The sequence below is a fragment of the Amphiprion ocellaris genome, chromosome 17 (genome assembly GCF_022539595.1).
Source record: "Amphiprion ocellaris isolate individual 3 ecotype Okinawa chromosome 17, ASM2253959v1, whole genome shotgun sequence".
In the NCBI taxonomy this organism is placed as follows: domain Eukaryota; kingdom Metazoa; phylum Chordata; class Actinopteri; family Pomacentridae; genus Amphiprion; species Amphiprion ocellaris.
Genome location: NC_072782.1, coordinates 14,502,064 through 14,519,123, shown reverse-complemented (window position 1 = coordinate 14,519,123; position 17,060 = coordinate 14,502,064). Strand labels below are relative to the sequence as shown.

General features: G+C 37.7%; 4 protein-coding genes and 4 non-coding genes across 8 annotated transcripts in view; 7 read left to right on the top strand and 1 right to left on the bottom strand.

Annotated features, from left to right (window-relative positions):
- Nucleotides 1-2,177: 2,177 nt before the first annotated feature.
- The window catches only part of rpl7a (ribosomal protein L7a), a gene marked incomplete at its 5' end in the record, with an annotated part of 47,175 nt that continues 32,292 nt past the window's right edge, over nucleotides 2,178-17,060 (top strand). The window contains 7 exons of the mRNA XM_035945032.2: nucleotides 2,178-2,316; nucleotides 2,506-2,655; nucleotides 2,910-3,050; nucleotides 3,440-3,519; nucleotides 3,803-3,933; nucleotides 4,322-4,391; nucleotides 4,496-4,619. Of these exons, the coding sequence (XP_035800925.2) occupies nucleotides 2,178-2,316; nucleotides 2,506-2,655; nucleotides 2,910-3,050; nucleotides 3,440-3,519; nucleotides 3,803-3,933; nucleotides 4,322-4,391; nucleotides 4,496-4,600 (816 nt within the window). The remainder of the gene's footprint in view (nucleotides 2,317-2,505; nucleotides 2,656-2,909; nucleotides 3,051-3,439; nucleotides 3,520-3,802; nucleotides 3,934-4,321; nucleotides 4,392-4,495; nucleotides 4,620-17,060) is intronic.
- On the top strand, nucleotides 2,364-2,436 carry LOC111564103 (small nucleolar RNA SNORD24). The gene has a single exon (XR_002745752.1). It is a non-coding gene; the product is annotated as a small nucleolar RNA SNORD24 (small nucleolar RNA).
- On the top strand, nucleotides 2,752-2,823 carry LOC111564104 (small nucleolar RNA SNORD24). The gene has a single exon (XR_002745753.1). It is a non-coding gene; the product is annotated as a small nucleolar RNA SNORD24 (small nucleolar RNA).
- Nucleotides 3,289-3,361, top strand: LOC111564102 (small nucleolar RNA SNORD36). The gene has a single exon (XR_002745751.1). It is a non-coding gene; the product is annotated as a small nucleolar RNA SNORD36 (small nucleolar RNA).
- On the top strand, nucleotides 3,580-3,656 carry LOC111564101 (small nucleolar RNA SNORD36). The gene has a single exon (XR_002745750.1). It is a non-coding gene; the product is annotated as a small nucleolar RNA SNORD36 (small nucleolar RNA).
- On the bottom strand, nucleotides 5,296-10,700 carry LOC111564088 (surfeit locus protein 1). Its single transcript, XM_023263443.3, has 9 exons — nucleotides 10,531-10,700; nucleotides 10,382-10,448; nucleotides 9,267-9,388; nucleotides 9,085-9,167; nucleotides 7,205-7,396; nucleotides 7,041-7,113; nucleotides 5,856-6,018; nucleotides 5,649-5,730; nucleotides 5,296-5,540 (listed from the first exon to the last, which is right to left on the bottom strand). Exons 1-9 carry the CDS (start codon nucleotides 10,591-10,593, stop codon nucleotides 5,474-5,476), a joined length of 912 nt encoding a protein of 303 aa, XP_023119211.2. The 5' UTR covers nucleotides 10,594-10,700; the 3' UTR covers nucleotides 5,296-5,473.
- On the top strand, nucleotides 10,717-14,583 carry surf6 (surfeit 6). The gene is made up of 4 exons (XM_023263442.3): nucleotides 10,717-10,930; nucleotides 12,877-13,089; nucleotides 13,203-13,285; nucleotides 13,722-14,583. Exons 1-4 carry the CDS (start codon nucleotides 10,840-10,842, stop codon nucleotides 14,409-14,411), a joined length of 1,077 nt encoding a protein of 358 aa, XP_023119210.2. The 5' UTR covers nucleotides 10,717-10,839; the 3' UTR covers nucleotides 14,412-14,583.
- kyat1 (kynurenine aminotransferase 1) overlaps nucleotides 14,993-17,060 on the top strand; it is a 6,887-nt gene continuing 4,819 nt past the window's right edge. The window contains exons 1-3 of the mRNA XM_023263433.3: nucleotides 14,993-15,498; nucleotides 15,577-15,635; nucleotides 16,748-16,895. Coding sequence (XP_023119201.2) covers nucleotides 15,427-15,498; nucleotides 15,577-15,635; nucleotides 16,748-16,895 — 279 coding nt within the window. The 5' untranslated portion in view covers nucleotides 14,993-15,426. The remainder of the gene's footprint in view (nucleotides 15,499-15,576; nucleotides 15,636-16,747; nucleotides 16,896-17,060) is intronic.

The following is a 17,060-nucleotide window of genomic DNA, read 5'->3' as shown; positions in this document are numbered from 1 at the left end:
ACTTCCACCTACAGTACATGGTTATAGGGCAGGTTTAGTTAGTTAGTTTCTTTAAGTCATATGGCAACTCACATTCTTGCTTGTTTGAGTAATGGCCAACAGTGGGGAATTTCAGGTGCAATTTTTCAAAAATGATTCTTTAATGCTACACATTGGGTCCCCTGTCTTTTCCATTCGTTTTTTGTTTATTTTATTTTATTTTTTTATCTTACTTTGTCATTCTTTCTAGTGGAAAGTTGCCATCACTTATCTCATTCAATCCAACATATTCTTTTTCTGTGTAGACTTTAAGTTATTTCTACTTGATCTGTATCCACGAAAACATGAATATAACAATGAATCAGTATTGATGGGCCTCAGTTTTGTAAATCCCAAAGAGGTCCGCAAAAATCTCCCATACCAAATGTACAACACAGAACATTACAAATGAAGTCAAACCTTCCACTAAAAAGGAGAGCATGTTTACTGAAAGATTAGAAATTTGATGACCCTTTTTTCAACTATGTGAAACATCAAGTTTTAATATGTAATCATATCAAAGAATAACTTTTTGTTGTGAACCATACAGACTTTTTCTGATATTCCATTTGAAATAACGATTTTAATTTTTAATTATTTATTGAAATATTTTTTATGCAAACATTTTTGCTTATATAATAATTAACTTTTTTAATATAATAATAATAATAATAATAATAATAATAATAATAATAATAATAATAATAATCATCATCATTTATTGTGTATTTATTATTTATTATTGTCATTTAATTAATACAATTTTATTATTTATTTCACTTATTATTATTTTATCATTTATTTTATTTTATTTATTAAAATAAATATTTTAATTATTACCTGCAATATAACCAAATGCAATGTAAAAAAAAGCAATGAATAAATAAAATATTACTATTTATTTTATTTATTATTATTATTATTATTATTATTGTTGTTGTTGTTGTTGTTGTTGTTATTATTATTATTATTATTATTATTATTATTATTATTATTATTATTATTATTATTATTATTATTATTATTATTATTATATCATTTATTTTATCATTTATTTTATTTATTCATGGAAAATAATGAAAAATTAAAATGAAAACAAATCTCCTCTGTCCTTTCAGTATGACGTTCAAAGCGTTTTAGTTGAACGACTGTGTAATCATTGCAGCACTGATCTTGAGTCAGTATCCTAAATTGTGAAAGTATAGAGCCGGATCAGGCGAGTCGCTGTGAAATCTGACATCAGGTCGGTTTAAGCTAAGACACGTGATTACGATGCAAGCCTCGCGGTATTTACGCTACCCAGAATCCCTCGGTCTTCCTTTCTGCCTGAACCGACATGGTGGGTACATAGCTCATCTTTCTCTGAGATAATTCTAGCTGTTGTATCTGTTTGCATCCTCGTCTGGAAGCTTATTCTTCTTCTGTAGAATGCATATATAGGTTATTTAAAGTTTCTGCGTGGATATTGTGTCGATATTGTGTATCGATGATTTGTTGTTTTTGGCTAAAACTTGGGTGAACTGACTGAAGTGTAGCCGGTACGAGCAGCGCTGTTGCTGCCTGTCGGAAGCTAAAGCTAACGCTCGTGAACACGCTGGATTTCAGGAGCTCATTTGCCTTGACAAACATTTGCTGTATTTGGTTAATACCACGTCCATAAATCAATAATGTAACTTACGGTAGCACAGCGGTACTGAGCGTCTATAGTAGTGGGATGCAAGTGTGTGTCCGGCTAGTGTTAGCCGTTAGTGAATGGGCCTCAGCATTAGCTGCTACACAGGGTAACGTTACATTTTAAAGCTACAGCTAAACTCTAAGCTGCATTTGTTGACTATGTAGTAATAATTCAATATGAAAATGCTTTTTGTTCAATTAACGTCTTGAATATTGGCAGCCAAACCGGTTGCATCGGTTTTAGCTCTGGTTGTATGGCATACCTCCTACAGCACTATCAGCATGGGATTTTGACTAACTACGCTGAGATGCTCATGAGCTTTACTCAGTATTTGCTTTTACAAAAGTGACTTATTAACTAGTCTTCAGGCTACTTTGTTGATTACAGTGGAAATAGTTTAGGTAGTGGGCACAGTTAAAGGCCATGCTAGAAAATCTGAGTATTAGACATGAGTTTTCATGCCAAATCAAAATTATGCTAATAATGTCGTTTTCTTTTACAGCCTAAGGGAAAGAAGGCTAAGGGGAAGAAGGTGGCACCTGCCCCTTCTGTGGCCAAGAAACATGAGGCCAAGAAAGTCGTGAATCCCCTGTTTGAGAAGAGGCCAAAGAACTTTGGCATCGGTGAGTAGCTGCATGCGGGAATTTGGGAGAGCTTGAGACTGTAATAGTGCAGATGATGTAAAAGAATATTTGCTATCTTAAGACCACTGATGACAATTTCCCACCAAGATCGCTGATGCACAGTTGATTATTAAAGGAAGACTCTGTGTGTGATGTGAGGTACTGAACATTTGTTTTTGTTAACCGCAGGCCAGGATATTCAGCCTAAGCGTGATTTGACACGCTTTGTGAAATGGCCTCGTTACATTCGCCTGCAGAGGCAGCGCTCCATCCTCTACAAGCGCCTGAAGGTTCCCCCTGCAATCAACCAGTTCACCCAGGCTCTGGACCGCCAGACCGGTAAGACACTTTTGGTAACATTGGTTGCACCTAAAGAGTTGTTTGTTCTGGTATAGTAACCTGAAAAAGAAAGCATGAGTATTAATATTACTAATTTGCAAATGATGTGAAAGAATATTTGCTATCTGATCAGTTCTGCTGACCATTTCCACCAAGATCACTGATGCATTTGCTTGAAATGCCTGAAATGTGTGTTGCTTTATCATAAACACAGTTAGTTGGCAGAGTTTTTAATATGCTGTGTTCCTCCTCAGCCACACAGCTGTTCAAGCTGGCCCACAAGTACAGGCCAGAGACCAAGCAGGAGAAGAAGCAGAGGCTGCTGGCTCGCGCTGAGCAGAAGGCAGCTGGAAAGGGAGATGCCCCAACCAAGAGGCCCCCTGTCCTCCGTGCAGGTAAGAGGAACTAAAGGCTTGTATCAGAAGAGCTGTATTAAAGTTCACCATGACTGCATTTCAATGTGGCACCCTTGATTATTCAGCAGCTTATCTCCATCATGGTGTTTAACCTGAAGTGCTCTTGAGACTGTTGATTTATCCTCTATGAAGCTGGTTTAGTCAGTTTGTGCTGGTGAACACACTGTTTATATTGGAGTTAATTTCTTGACAGACTCATTATGATCTTGTGGCCTGAATGCAGTGATGACTTGAATTTCTTCACCTGAAACTTGCCTTGATGTTTATCGAGCTTTTTAACCCTGAGCATTGGCCAAAATATGAAACTTTGTTTTCTGGGTTGTGTGGTAGCAGATCAGAAGTCGCTTAAATTTTAAACTTTTCTACAGGTGTGAACACTGTCACCTCTCTGGTGGAGAGCAAGAAGGCCCAGCTGGTCATCATTGCCCACGATGTGGATCCAATTGAGGTAAGATGTGTACAATGTTCTGGCTGCTTATTAGGTTTGTTCAGTTTAGAAAGTGGTCACTGGCAATGATGTCTGAATTTCTTCACCTGAATCCTCTGTGTGGATCAAACCATACGAGCTTTTTAACCCTGAGCCGAGACCGCAAAGCAAAAACAAGTTTTGACAGTGACTCAGTGTGGGCATTGCATTTCTTGGATACATTTAACATTATTTTATTACCTACAGGTAAAAATGTGTTCCTGAAATACTTACATTTTCCCCTGTGGTTCTGCTACTTTTTTAGCTCGTCGTATTCCTGCCTGCTCTGTGCCGCAAGATGGGCGTCCCATACTGCATCGTCAAGGGCAAGGCTAGGCTGGGCAGACTGGTGCACAGAAAAACGTGCACTTCAGTAGCCTTCACACAGATTAACCCGTAAGTATGCACTTAAAATATAAATTAATTTTTTCCAAGTGTAACTTTGAACACAGTCCTTCGTGACTGACTAATATAGAAATGGAAACTTAGTCTAAAGTGTAGAAACTTCTTAACTTCAGTTCCCATCTCAAAGTTCTTATACATGATCCTGTTTTGAAGATCAGTGTTTAACAGTGACTATTCTGCAGCAGTGGTTCCCATTTAATTGTGAAACTGTCTTTTATTTATATGAACTAGACCTGATGGGACATTTACTTGAATTGTCAGACACAAGACATTTAGTGCTGAAGGATCTTTCATTGAAGCGTCTTAAAATAATTAGCAGCTTTATCTCCATAAAGTTGATACTGCATTGACTGGCCTTGTTTTTTTTTTGTCTCTCCAGTGAGGATAAAGGTGCACTTGCCAAGCTTGTGGAAGCCATCAAGACCAACTACAATGACAGATACGAGGAGGTAAGTATTAAAGTTAATGGTGTTCATCTCTACATTTTTACAAAAGCACTTATTTATATCACAACAAATTGCCCATTTTTAAACTCTGCCAACTTGTTTTCTAGATCCGTCGTCACTGGGGAGGTGGCATCATGGGTCCCAAATCCACAGCCCGCATCTCTAAGCTGGAGAAGGCAAAGGCCAAGGAACTGGCAACCAAGCTTGGTTAAATTGTTTGGAATAAAAAAATTATGCCCTAATAGGAGAGACTCTGTTTTTATTGTTACTTAAACTGAATATATGGCATTTTGGAACCAATTTGCAACTGTAAATTATTTATTCAATACAGCCAAGGATGGAAATGTAGAGTGCAGCAGCTGGTTCTGTTTATTCTAATTCATTTGTTCTGCATTTGTGTATGGAGAGACTGAACTGAAGTGTTATTTTACCTCCTGGATGTGAGATTTTTACTTTATCCACATTTTACCAGTAGTACCTGGACATTAATTTCAATGTAATTGATCAGGCTAAAGTGAGAAAATGGTGATATTAACATGTAAATTGTCTAAATCAAAAGTGGGTTGGTTGTGGGAATATTTTGCCAAATTTTCTAAAGGCAGAAGATGATTTGATGGATCACAAGAAGTCTGCATGGAGAGAATTCAGGGAGGGTTAAAAATCTATAGGGAAGAAATACCTTCACACCTTGCAGAAAACTAATTTAGGACTCATGTATAAATTGTCTAAAGAACAATGCAAACAGCCAATGCTTTGTATCATTTTAGCAGCTAAGTTGGAAATTGCATACAAATCAGGTCTCCTGAACTGTAAAATAGTGTCTGAGTAAAACTATCTACTTTTGTGTTAATTTAGCTTCAGAGATCCCATCAGTTAATACAATATGTTGGTAAAATGTAAACAAGAATGAAAGGTACATTAATTTATTCTCAAGTGTTCAGAGAAGCTATTTAAATACACATCAGTGAAACATGGAGTCGGCTGGATCTGATACACTTCAAATGAATTACACATGATTACATATGAATAACTGCGTTGCAATACTTCCAAATATTCATGTGCAACAATTTCACAGCTTTAAATCATCACAATTTAATCTTTTTGATGAACTTTGCATACCACATGTAGGAAGTAGCTGCACACAAGCCGTACCTAAGGAAAAAAAGTAAGAATTACTGAAAATGATTGACAATTGAGTAAATACGAAGAGAACAAAGTAAGAGATCAACATAAGTACTAATTGATCTTTAACGAACTTACCATGTTATTATATACTGCATGTGTTCATTCCTCAGTGTGATTCTGGTCTGTCCACCTACTGGTCCACCAGGAATGGTGCTCCCTGCATGGAACAACACTCAATATATCAAATTGCTATTGGTGTATTCTGCACACCTGTAGGATTATTACTACTGATGTGATTATAATCAGAGAGCATCGTTTAGTCTGTCGCTAATGAGCTCTTACCATAGTCGGCGTCGATGAAGATGGGCACAGCTCCAGTGACCTGGGACATGGCATCCAGGTCACGGTAATGCCAGCGGTTTCTCTCAACGTCATTGTTCGGTACGAAAGGTTTACGAACCTCTGTCAACCTGACGACTCCCACCACTTCCACCTCACCCTCCACCTGCAGAAAGGCAGTATTACGCTCAATTCCTTAACCTGAATAGGCTCAGAGTAGCTGAGGAGCTTTGACTGCAGTTGTTCACATCAGTATAACTCGGCACTAATGGCGCTTTTCCATTCGCACCTACTTGGCTCGACTCAACTCAGGTAGTTTTCCATTACAATTGAGTACCACCTCATCGCGGGTGGAGTCTTCATAGCATGGCGGCAAACGTAAGAAACAGCAAGCACAAAATACACTTTTGAGCTTTTTCAGCTTCTCCTGACACTGCTTTGTTGTCCTTCTGTATCTGTGGGCGGCCATCTGCTAAGATACCGCCTGACAAACTTTCTCATTGCGAGTCGCACCGTCCAGCTCCCTCTGTATTCTTTGGTCCGCCACCAAAGACAGAAAAGTCTCGACCTCTTCATTCGCCCATGGTACAGGTCTGGTTTCCATATTCAATTTTTGCCAAGTTCCATGAAGAGCAATGCGCACCGTTGCTGTTTCCATTATTTTTTTTAAATGCCGGGTTTGGTTTTCATGAAGGAGTCACTCTCGTGTATCGCCACTCTCTGTCTAATCAGTGGCCTGCACTCTGTAAGCGTCACATTATCGGCTCGACTCAGCTCGCTTGGAACCTCAGCCGAGTAGGTACTAAAATAGGACCTGATACCAGGTACTACATCCTAATGGAAGACCTCACAAACCGAGTAGAGTCGAGCCGAGTAGGTGCTAATGGAAAAGTGCCATTAATGAATAGTGTAAATGTGCTACTGTCAAGTTATTGAAATGTCTCTGCCAAAAGCTCGTTGTCAGAAAATTTGCTATAATAAAAAGGGAGCAAGAACCAGTTTCACAAAGAGAACAAATTCTAATTCTGGGTACATTAAGAATTTTTAACTTATGTGGCTTGAAATGAGTCAGTCTTTGTTTCTGTGTAATGTGCATTAAATCAATCTAAGAAACACTGAGACTGGTCTACACTACAGCTCAGTCTAGACTATCTTTGTGAAACTGGATATCTCATCTGAAATACTAACCTGCCCCTTCATCCTGGTCTCTGGTCTTATTTTCTGCCTTGGGACATATCCTCTGTTCACCAGGATTGTGATGCTTTAGTGACACAAACAGCACAGATCAGTGGGGAACAACATGTAAGATGAGTTGTGCAGGAAAGGCTGTGATGCTTTATCTGATTCCTTACCCGAGGTCAGTGCAGTGGAATGGAGTGATGACATTAGCGCCAGTCTCTCCACTTGAAGACAGCGTCCCTGCCTCTCTGGCCTCTTTCTCTGGGTCGACTGGTGAGCGGGGCAGGATGTACAACTCCTGAGAGTGGTCGTACATTCCACGCACTCTCACCCTCCTGTATTCCAGGCTGTTCAGCTCATGAGGACTAGGATACAGGCAGAAAAATGACAAGCAAATGCACACTGAAGCCTGGCATTCATACATACATACATACATACATACATACATACATACATGCATGCATGCATGCATGCATGCATACATGCATGCATGCATGCATGCATACATACATACATACATACATACATACATACATACATACATACATATAGACACTGGGGGATGAACAAACAACAAATAATGAGGCTTGTTTGATTTTTATATTAATTTAAGTCTTGGAGGATGCAAAAGAGAAAAATAAATGACTTATTTCCTTATATTTATGGCTCCAGTGTACTTCAGGATTTGGTCCTATATGAATTTTTTTTTACATTTGTGTTCATTGCTATTTTGGATGTTTGTCAAGAGTGAAGCCTATTTCATCATCATACATTTGTATACCAAATCTTTCTAAAACCTTTAGTGCAGGGGTGTCAAACTCATTTTAGTTCAGGGGCCACATACAGCCCCAATTTAATCTCAAGTGGGCCGGATCAGTAAAAGCAGAGCGTAACAACCTAAAAATAACCACAACTTGTTTTAGTGCAAAAAAGTACATTCTGAAAGTATTCACATTTAAGGAACTATCCTTTTACAAAACATTATGAACAAACTGAACTTTGTTAAGAAAAATAAATTAAATTTCAACAATATTATGCCTCAGTTAATCATTTACACATTTGCTTTACAACTTAAATATCACAGTGGATCTACAAAGGCACAAACATTTAGTCACAGGCATCTGGAACTGAATGATATAGTATTTTACCTTAAAAAAGACAAAAACAAGACAAAATATTACAAAAATGAGACACAAAATGACAAAAGCAAGAAACAAAATGACAAAATAGAGACAAATGACATGAAACAAAACAAAAATGAGACAAAAAATTCAATAAAAAAGTTACAAAGCGACAAAAAAAATGGACAAATGACAAAAATGAGCCAAAAAAACAACGAAAGTGTGAAACAAAATAACAAAAAAATGAGACAACACAAAACAAAATAAGAGACAAAAAAAGTAGACAAAAAATGAAAAAACTACACAAACGACAAAAAATAACAAAAGCGTGAAACAAAACGACAAAAAAGTGAGACAAACGGTACAAGTCAGACAAAAAACCCCACAGAAACAAAATATTACAAAAATGAGACACAAAATGACAAAAGAGCAATGAACCATATAGTATTTTACTTTATGATCAAAACAACTTGTCATAGTCTAGGAATTATTTTAAATGTATAATTTTACAAATTGCAGTTAATGTCTTCTCTGTAAGTTTTATACACTGGATTGGACCCTCTGGTGGCCGGTTTTGGCCCACGGTCCACATGTTTGACATCCCTGCTTTAGTGTATTGTACATCTCTATAACCCCAACAGAGTTCTAAGAGAAACATGTTGACAATGTTAATAAAAGTCCCAAAATTTGATTCTTTAAGAGGCTGTGCCACGACTAAGACAGGTGGCGTATCTTTTTCTGAATTATTACTGATAAAATATTGATAATTGTGGGCCTAATACTTAGCAAATGTTACTGGATCTTTGGATTAATTAAATTAAATTACTTGTCATTATCTGTGCAGCTTCACATAACTTCAGTGCACAGCTATCAACAATCAGACTCTATACGACCTGTTGTTTGACCCTGACGTGTGTCGACCATTTCCTTACTCAAGAGGAAGAGGAATGGGCTCTGCATTGGTGAGTCTCATCAGGTCATCAATCAGTGCCATTTTCCACTGCCGCCTTTTCACCTACACCAAAAAAACACTGGTAAATTCCACCCAACAACAACAAAGACACATCAGGATTCTTTATTTTAAAAGTGGAGACAAAAATTGAGTGTGCTGTACCTGCCATGTTCCAAGGCCAAAGGTGGTGACGGGGATGAGCAGCAGGAACCATTTGAGGAAGGAATCTTCTCCTTTCTCTGCTGCTGTGGTGCTGGACAGTCGGCCGATGTTGATGAACCTGCCTGGAAATGTACAATGCAAAGTGGATTCTTTATGGGATCTCACTTTATATTGATTAAGTCATGTAAAACACTTGATTGAAGAATTAGCTGTAGATGTTACCCCAGACATTAGCATGTTGTCAAACTAGAATTGTTTGCAAGATCTTCCTGGATTTATAACAGATAATATACAGTACTAATGTGAGCAATTTGTCTTTGTATCACTATAAAATAGGGAATGACTGAAAAGAAAATTACAATCAAAATTTGAATAAGACAAACTCCAACACAATGCTTCACTAAAATGTCTTAGTTGATTAATATTTACTATATGTTTAATTAAAACTGAAATTTTCATCATTTATTTCTCTAGTCTAGGTAGCTGGCTATTACTTGCTGTGGGCAAGGCATTGTTCAAGATCACATAGTGACAATAGATAGAGGCTGCTGCATCAGACCATGGTGTATTTTTATAATCAATATTTTTTTTTATAAGGAATTGTTTAAAAAGGCAAAATTTGGAAACCCACAGAACATTAGATCTGACAGATACTTTTACCTGAATGTAAATGTAATGATATCTACCATGGTTTGGTATAAAAGAAAACATCTTAAATAGGGAGTGATTGTAACTCACATTTCAGACACACAACAGGGATGCTTCCCAAAACATCAGTCTACTAAATGACAGTTTTCAGCCAGCCTTCATAGTGCTAACAAGTTAAATACCATGTATGGGATGAAACTTTTTTCTGGTACTAAATCTTTTTATATGGAATCTAAGCGTCATTAAATACACTATTGGTACCTTTGCAAACAAAACAGCAAAAAAACTAAATATATATGTTTGTAAGTATTCGTTAATCCATTCAAACAGTCTAAATCACCTGTATTGTCCCCCTGTATTTCTTCTTTTAGTTGACATTGCCGACTTGGTTAGTGTTTACTTTTTTAAAATAGTGGAAGTTAAAGAAGTGCAACTGAAAATGTCATCATGAACATCGTTTATCATACCATCTGTACGTTTGAAGAGTGGAAGTCTGCTCAGCAACAGAGTCCTCTTGATGTAAATGACATGAGTCTGCAATGATAGAAAACAAACTGAACTCAGGTGACATTCAGACAGAATTTTGTTCGTTAAGTAAATAACACAAAAAACGTACCTGTTTCTGTAATGTCAGAAGCACCTTGCTGGTGTAAGCCAGCAGTGATTTTAATGAAGCCATGCTAGTTCAAAACACTGATAAAAAGCGGGTAGAAATGGATGAAACATCCAACTACATAACAGCTACATAACTGACATGTTTCTGCTCGGAGGGGGACAGATTTTAGTGTTACTACTTCCGGTTTAGTGAAGCTCCGCCCCGTTAAATTTACACACGTGCGTATAGAAATGTGTTGACATTTTTTATCCGTGAATTTCTCCGTTTTCACTCTGTTTCAGCTGAGTTAAAGGCGGTTAATTTGTCCACATGGATCTCGCCTCTAAGGACTCGTACATTCAGAAATTTGCAAGCAAAGTCTTTTCTCAACGAGACCAGGAGCCAAAGAAGAGACCGTTTGGTAATGTTAGCTTAATATTTCTGCTAAATTACTCCTTCCAACACAATTTTCTGCTCTGTAGCTGGAAGCTATAATGTGTACTCTTGTGATTTATGTGCTAGCTGTTGTAGAAAAAGGTGTAAAACTCAGTATATGCCATAAAAATTCCAGTTTATTACTGCAGTTCACCAAAAGAGCTGCTACACTGCAGCCTTTTCAGATAGTGTTCATTATTTATAATTGTGTGTATATATATATATATATATATATATATATATATATATATATATATATATATATATATATATATATATATATATTCATAATTTATTAATCGTTTGGGCCTATTTAGAAAAAGTCTCAAACACGTTTCTAGCTAAAAATATAAACATTGTGTGCTTCTGGTTTTCTATCCATATTAGATATTTGGAAAATTGTGAGGAACATTTTTCTTTATCTGACATTTTGTAGACAAATAATTGTTTAGTTCGATGGATTGCAATATTGTAGCTTTACTGGTCCAGGGCCTTAAAAAAAGATTTAAATGAAGCAATATCTGAGGAGAAAATCATGTGTGCAACCTGTGATTGAAAGCTTCAAAAAGAATTTCCCTGAGTAAAAGGAGTCAAAAGAAAATTGATAATCTAAGTAGATTTTAATTGCAGCCTTAAACAACAGAAAAGTAAAATATATTGTACAAGATTTTTTTAGCTTGCCAGTTTCAAAAATGTAAATAGACTTCTAATGACTGAAACACTTCCAAAATTAAGGCCTAGTTATGCTTGTCATCAACCACTTAAAAAATACAAAAATGTTTACAGCTGACTACATCAGTCACTGAGGAGAAGAGTCATCTACTATGTCAGCTGAAACTGGATTTTGTTTCTTAGAAAATGAGGAAACGAGATGATCAGGTGGTTAGCAATGCGGTAACAAAATCATAAGATCTGCAGTGACTTAATTTCCTTAAATTAGTTTGTATTGCCAAACAAGTTTAGTTCCTAGTCTGCTAACTGTAATGACATTTCAAAGGGGCTAATATCTCAGGTATTTTCTCAATTAATAGATTATTTTATGATGAAAACTGTCCATCGTTGTTTGCCAAAGCCCAAAACAATCTCCTTAAATGTCTTGTTTTATCCACAACCCAGTGATATTCAGTTTACTGTCACAGGGGAGCAAAGACGCCAGGAAATCTTAAATTTTAAGAAGCTGGAATTATCCATCCATCCATCCATTATCTATACACCGCTTAATCCTCACTAGGGTCGCGGGGGGGGCTGGAGCCTATCCCAGCTGACTCAGGTGAAGGCAGGGGACACCCTAGACAGGTCACCAGTCTGTCGCAGGGCTACATACAGAGACAAACAAGCACTCTCACATTCACACCTAAGGGCAATTTAGAATAATCAATTAACCTCAGCATATTTTTGGACTGTGGGAGGAAGCCGGAGTACCCGGAGAAAACCCACGCATGCACAGGGAGAACATGCAAACTCCATGCAGAAAGATCCCGGGAAAGCCGGGACGCGAACCAGGGACCTTCTTGCTGCAAGGCGAAAGTGCTAACCACTACGCCACTGTGCAGCCCCAAGCTGGAATTAGTCAATTTAAATTTATTTGTTTCTTATAAAAACAAACTCAAACTGATAGTTGGTAATAAATGTAATAGTCAACAACAAATTGATTAGTTGATTAATTGCTGTAGCTCCTAAGTTAAAAGCCAGTAACACAACAATCTACCATGTGAAAAGCAGATGATTGCGCGGTTTTCCATATGGTGTCAGAAAAGCATAGGATCTACACTGACCTATTTTTCTACAGTTAGTTTGTATTGTGTAAACCTTATAAAGTTCCTGGTCTGATACCTGTATGTACAACTACACGCCAAGGCAGTGAATAGACTGCTATGAATAATCTGTTTAATATATACGTGATCATTAAAACATGTGTTTGTCTGTTTGTAGTTCATTTCAAGGGTAAAAGTGATTCTGGTGAACCAAAGAAGAAGAAAAAATGTAAAAAGAAACATTTTAAAGACAAGGGCACTGATGAAAAGACTCCCAAACCCCAAAAGAAGGCTCAGCCCTCTCCAGCAGCACAGAAAAGTCTGGCTACAGGAAAACCACATGGACCTAAAACTGAGAGCATAAATGGAGCTAGGACACAGAAGCCTCAAGGTACAGTTGGTTTATGGAAGTTCAGTAAAGCTCTAATGTCATAGTGTTGATTCAGGATTTCCTTTGCGTCCAACGGTCTCATTTTTTTTTTTTTTTTTTTTTTTTTCTCAAAGGAGGAAATGTAGACTCCAGCTTCTCCACAGTAGATGTCCTGCGCAAGAGGCTACATGAAAAGATTGAAGAGTCCAGAGGCCAGGTATGCAGTATTTAAAAAGTGCAGAAAATCAGTTGTAAAACAAGTCAGAGCCAACTTAAATATTGCATTTGAATGTTCTTATGTTCATGCTGATGCGAATTGGAAACAAGTGCAGACTGAAAGATCAGATTAAGTGAATGAGACTTCATGTGCAACATAATGCATTTATGGAGTTAAATCAAGTCTTAGCTGTGAGCAGAACATGCAAAGCTAAATAATTGTCTGGCCACCGCCACAAAAGGTTGTGTGATGAATTCAGGAATTTGTTATATTTTAATTTTGTTGGTAAAAACATAGATGTGATACCGCAGACACTAAAGGTCTGAATTATGTATGTGCAGTTAAATTCAACATGAAGAAGACTGACTTCTGTTGTTCTCAGGAAATTCTTACCCTTATCATTAGAAACTAATCACGTTGACTCATCTTTTTTAAGGGACCCCCAAAGGATGCATTATCAGAGGCAGTCCAGGCAAAACGTGTAAAGCGAAAGCTCGAGCGGGAGCGCAAGAAGAGGAAGAGGAAAGAATTTCTCATGAAGAAACTGGCAGAGAAAAATGGCCAGGAGCAGGTTCCAGAGATAAAACAGGAACAACAGCCAGCTCCTGCCTCCAGCAAGCGAAATGAGACAGCTATTGTGTTCAACAAGGTGGAGACAGTGGAAGAGGGATATGTAGATAAAATACAGAAAAAGAAGAACAAGAAGCAGAGTGTAAAGGGTCAAGTTACGCCGCTGATGGGGAAAAACTACAAGCAGCTGCTCAGCCGTGTGGAGGCCCGCAAAGCAAAGGTGGAACAGCTGAGGGAGAAAGACGAGGAAAAGGCCAGGGAACTGGAAAAGAAGATCCAATGGACCAACCTGCTCTATAAAGCAGAGGGCATCAAAATCAAAGACGACGAGGACATGCTGCGAGCCTCGCTGAAGAAGAAGGAGAAGAGGCACGATCAGAGGAAGAAGCGCTGGAACAAACGTAGCGAGAACATCATAGAAAAGATGCAGCAACGGCAGGACAAGAGGCGGAAGAACCTCCAGAAACGCAAACAAGTCAAAACGGAGAAGAAGAAAGACAGGGCGAGAAAGAAGGGCAGAGTGCTGCCTGAGGACTTGAAAAAAGCTGCAGTTTAGAGGAAAAAAAGATAACTTATGTCATGTCCAATAAGTAAATCAGTCTCTTTATATTGCACTGGCTTGATATGAAAGTGTGTTAACTGTGCAAATATTGGTTCAAATGTCCACCATCTTGTTGTCCAGGTGTATTATAATGTGTGTCATGGTCAATTAAATACATGGCAACATCTATTGTCAGATTTGTTTGCTTATTTTACCAAAAATGAACCCTATGGGTACGTGTCTTTGGAAGGAATAGCTTGACACTTTAGACAAGAAGCTAAATGGATGTCTTTGCAAGAGTTAGATGAGAAGATTAATACCACATTTTATGTCTCTTCCTTAAAATGTGAAGCTAGAAAGCTGCTGGTTAGCTAAATTAGCATAGCAGTCAGAATAGAAAGCTAGCCTGCATCGTCTGAAAGTTTGAAAAAACAAAAACGCCTGCCAGAAGTTTGCTCAGTTATTAACTCGTTTTATTTTTTTTTCTAAAACAGTATAGAAACCATGTAAAAACGACAATATTTAGTTTTATGTAGGGTTTTGTTAGGAACTACTTTTTTGAAAGGCGCAGTGATCAAAGCCTGTACTGAGGTTGCCTGGCAACCTGCGGCGGAGGCGCCTAAATAACAGTAATAGTAAGAACTCCGGAAAAAAAACACTTTATACGTATTTCCCAAAATGTTTAACTATTCTAAATACAATCACGAAATTTACATTCTTATCACTTAATACAGTGTAGTTGTCCCCGGAGCTGGTTGTGTGATTTACGGTGGATGTGTTTGTCGGTCTGAACCGACAGTGTCGCTGTTTCTGTCTCGCTCCGCCCAGACAGGAAGTGGAAATGAAAACACAAGGAGGTTGAAGGGGAGGTGCGAGAAGTTGACTGTTTCACCGCTGTACCAATATTTGCTGCAAAGTTGAATGAGAGCGTCACATGAGAAGGAACGCTAATAGAGCACTTCTCTATTTCGTGTTATTCGGTAAGGGCTTCAAGTCTGGGCTGTGCTGTCCGAGGCGATGATTATCATTGATGGGAGTAATCAAGAATCTGGCTGCTAGTTTGATTGTAATTCGTCAGAGTTCATTCAGAAACAATCACAAGGTGAGTACAGCTGCAATGAACAGAACATACACGTTTATACAGTGGCTAAAAATTCACAAAATTGTGCTTTAATTCTAGATAATCATGTCCAGACGACTTCATGCACGCAGAACAGACGGTGTAGATAAAAACGTCTGGTGAGTGGACTTTGTCTTGAGCTATGTTGGTAGCTGCTTTCAGTCAGATCTTCAGAGGAATGTCTGCTGCTTGTTGTCTGATGTTAGTGTCCTGAGTCGAGCCTGTCAGAGAATTTGATGTCACTCACCAGTGCTTGTTTGGATTTACTGACCCAACCGGCTGCTGCTGATAAACATCTGATTGGTGGATCACAGGGGTGGTACACAACCCAGACCAGGTTCATTCAATAAACCTGCTAAATGCTCTCAAATAATTAAATGCACGCTTCACTGTGCAGCTAATTCCATCATAGAATGTGCAACGAAAGCATTAAAACATTAGATTTTATTATGCCATTTAGGGTGTTTGTATGGTACATTGTCTTTAAACAGTACTCTGATGTTGCACTGTGAACATTAAAGATAGTGGTTGCATCAAAAAAAAAATGCAAAAAAAAAACATGTTCCTTTTGTCCTGCAAAAGAATTCATGTTTGAGATTGGGGTAGACCAATGTCCCATCCACAGCACTATCTGGTTACACATCAGCCCACAAACACCACTGATAAATGTTATCTTTTAATTAAACATTCCAATAAAATTTTTGTGTTGAAGTGTGTTTATTCTAAGTTTTGACACCACAGACTTAAATTTTTAGCACAATGTATTTCAGGTTCCAAATATCAGTTATTCATCTCATTGATGGATTCCTAAGTTGAGCATCAAAAAACAACTTGATACAATGAGTTACTGGCTGCAGTACAGGCCTTATTTTATGTTTCTGTTATTTTGGAAAGTGAAATAGTCAGATTTTTGCTTTCAATTTCTGTTTGTTGTGAACCATTGGACAACTGTCTCTGACTTATCTATATCCACTATCTCTGAATCCTGAAAGAAATGAAGGATTCTCAGATTGATTTCTATTGTACACATTTTTAACAATCAAGTAATTTATTTTGAAGCATGTATAATTGTAAGGGATTATGATCTTACCTATTAACTTGTGCAGATATTTTTCAATATGGTTGCAGGAGCACTGGTACCATAATATGAGTGTCACAGTGGATGATGTTTGATTCCTTGTGATAGTTTTAGTAACATCATTGCATTTCCTGGCCTATTTTGCACCAACAGGGTTGAGTTTACACAGCTAGCAGCAGACTACAAAGCAGTGAACCTTGGACAGGGATTTCCTGACTTCTCCCCTCCTCAGTTTATCCAGGATGCTTTCTGTAAAGCCATAAGTGGAGGACCCCAAATGCACCAGTACACTCGAGGTTTTGTAAGTGGAAATAAAAACTAGAGCACATGTTTATCTTTCAATGAATGTGACAAAAGTATGCTAATTTTTATGATGGGATTATTTTCACTCATTTTTGTCAGATATTAAAAGGACTAGTGGACCTACAAACAAACAGTGAGAGTCACCTGATGTTTTTATGTTATT

Coding starts and splice junctions, on each gene's coding strand:
- LOC111564088 (XM_023263443.3), bottom strand. CDS start 10,593: ATGGCTTCATTAAAATCACTGCTGGCTTACACCAGCAAGGTGCTTCTG. Junction 5,731..5,855: donor CTTCATCGACGCCGACTATG/GTAAGAGCTCAT, acceptor TGTTCCATGCAG/GGAGCACCATTCCTGGTGGA. Junction 5,541..5,648: donor ATGCAGTATATAATAACATG/GTAAGTTCGTTA, acceptor TTTTTTCCTTAG/GTACGGCTTGTGTGCAGCTA.
- surf6 (XM_023263442.3), top strand. CDS start 10,840: ATGGATCTCGCCTCTAAGGACTCGTACATTCAGAAATTTGCAAGCAAA. Junction 13,090..13,202: donor TAGGACACAGAAGCCTCAAG/GTACAGTTGGTT, acceptor TTTTTCTCAAAG/GAGGAAATGTAGACTCCAGC. Junction 13,286..13,721: donor TTGAAGAGTCCAGAGGCCAG/GTATGCAGTATT, acceptor ATCTTTTTTAAG/GGACCCCCAAAGGATGCATT.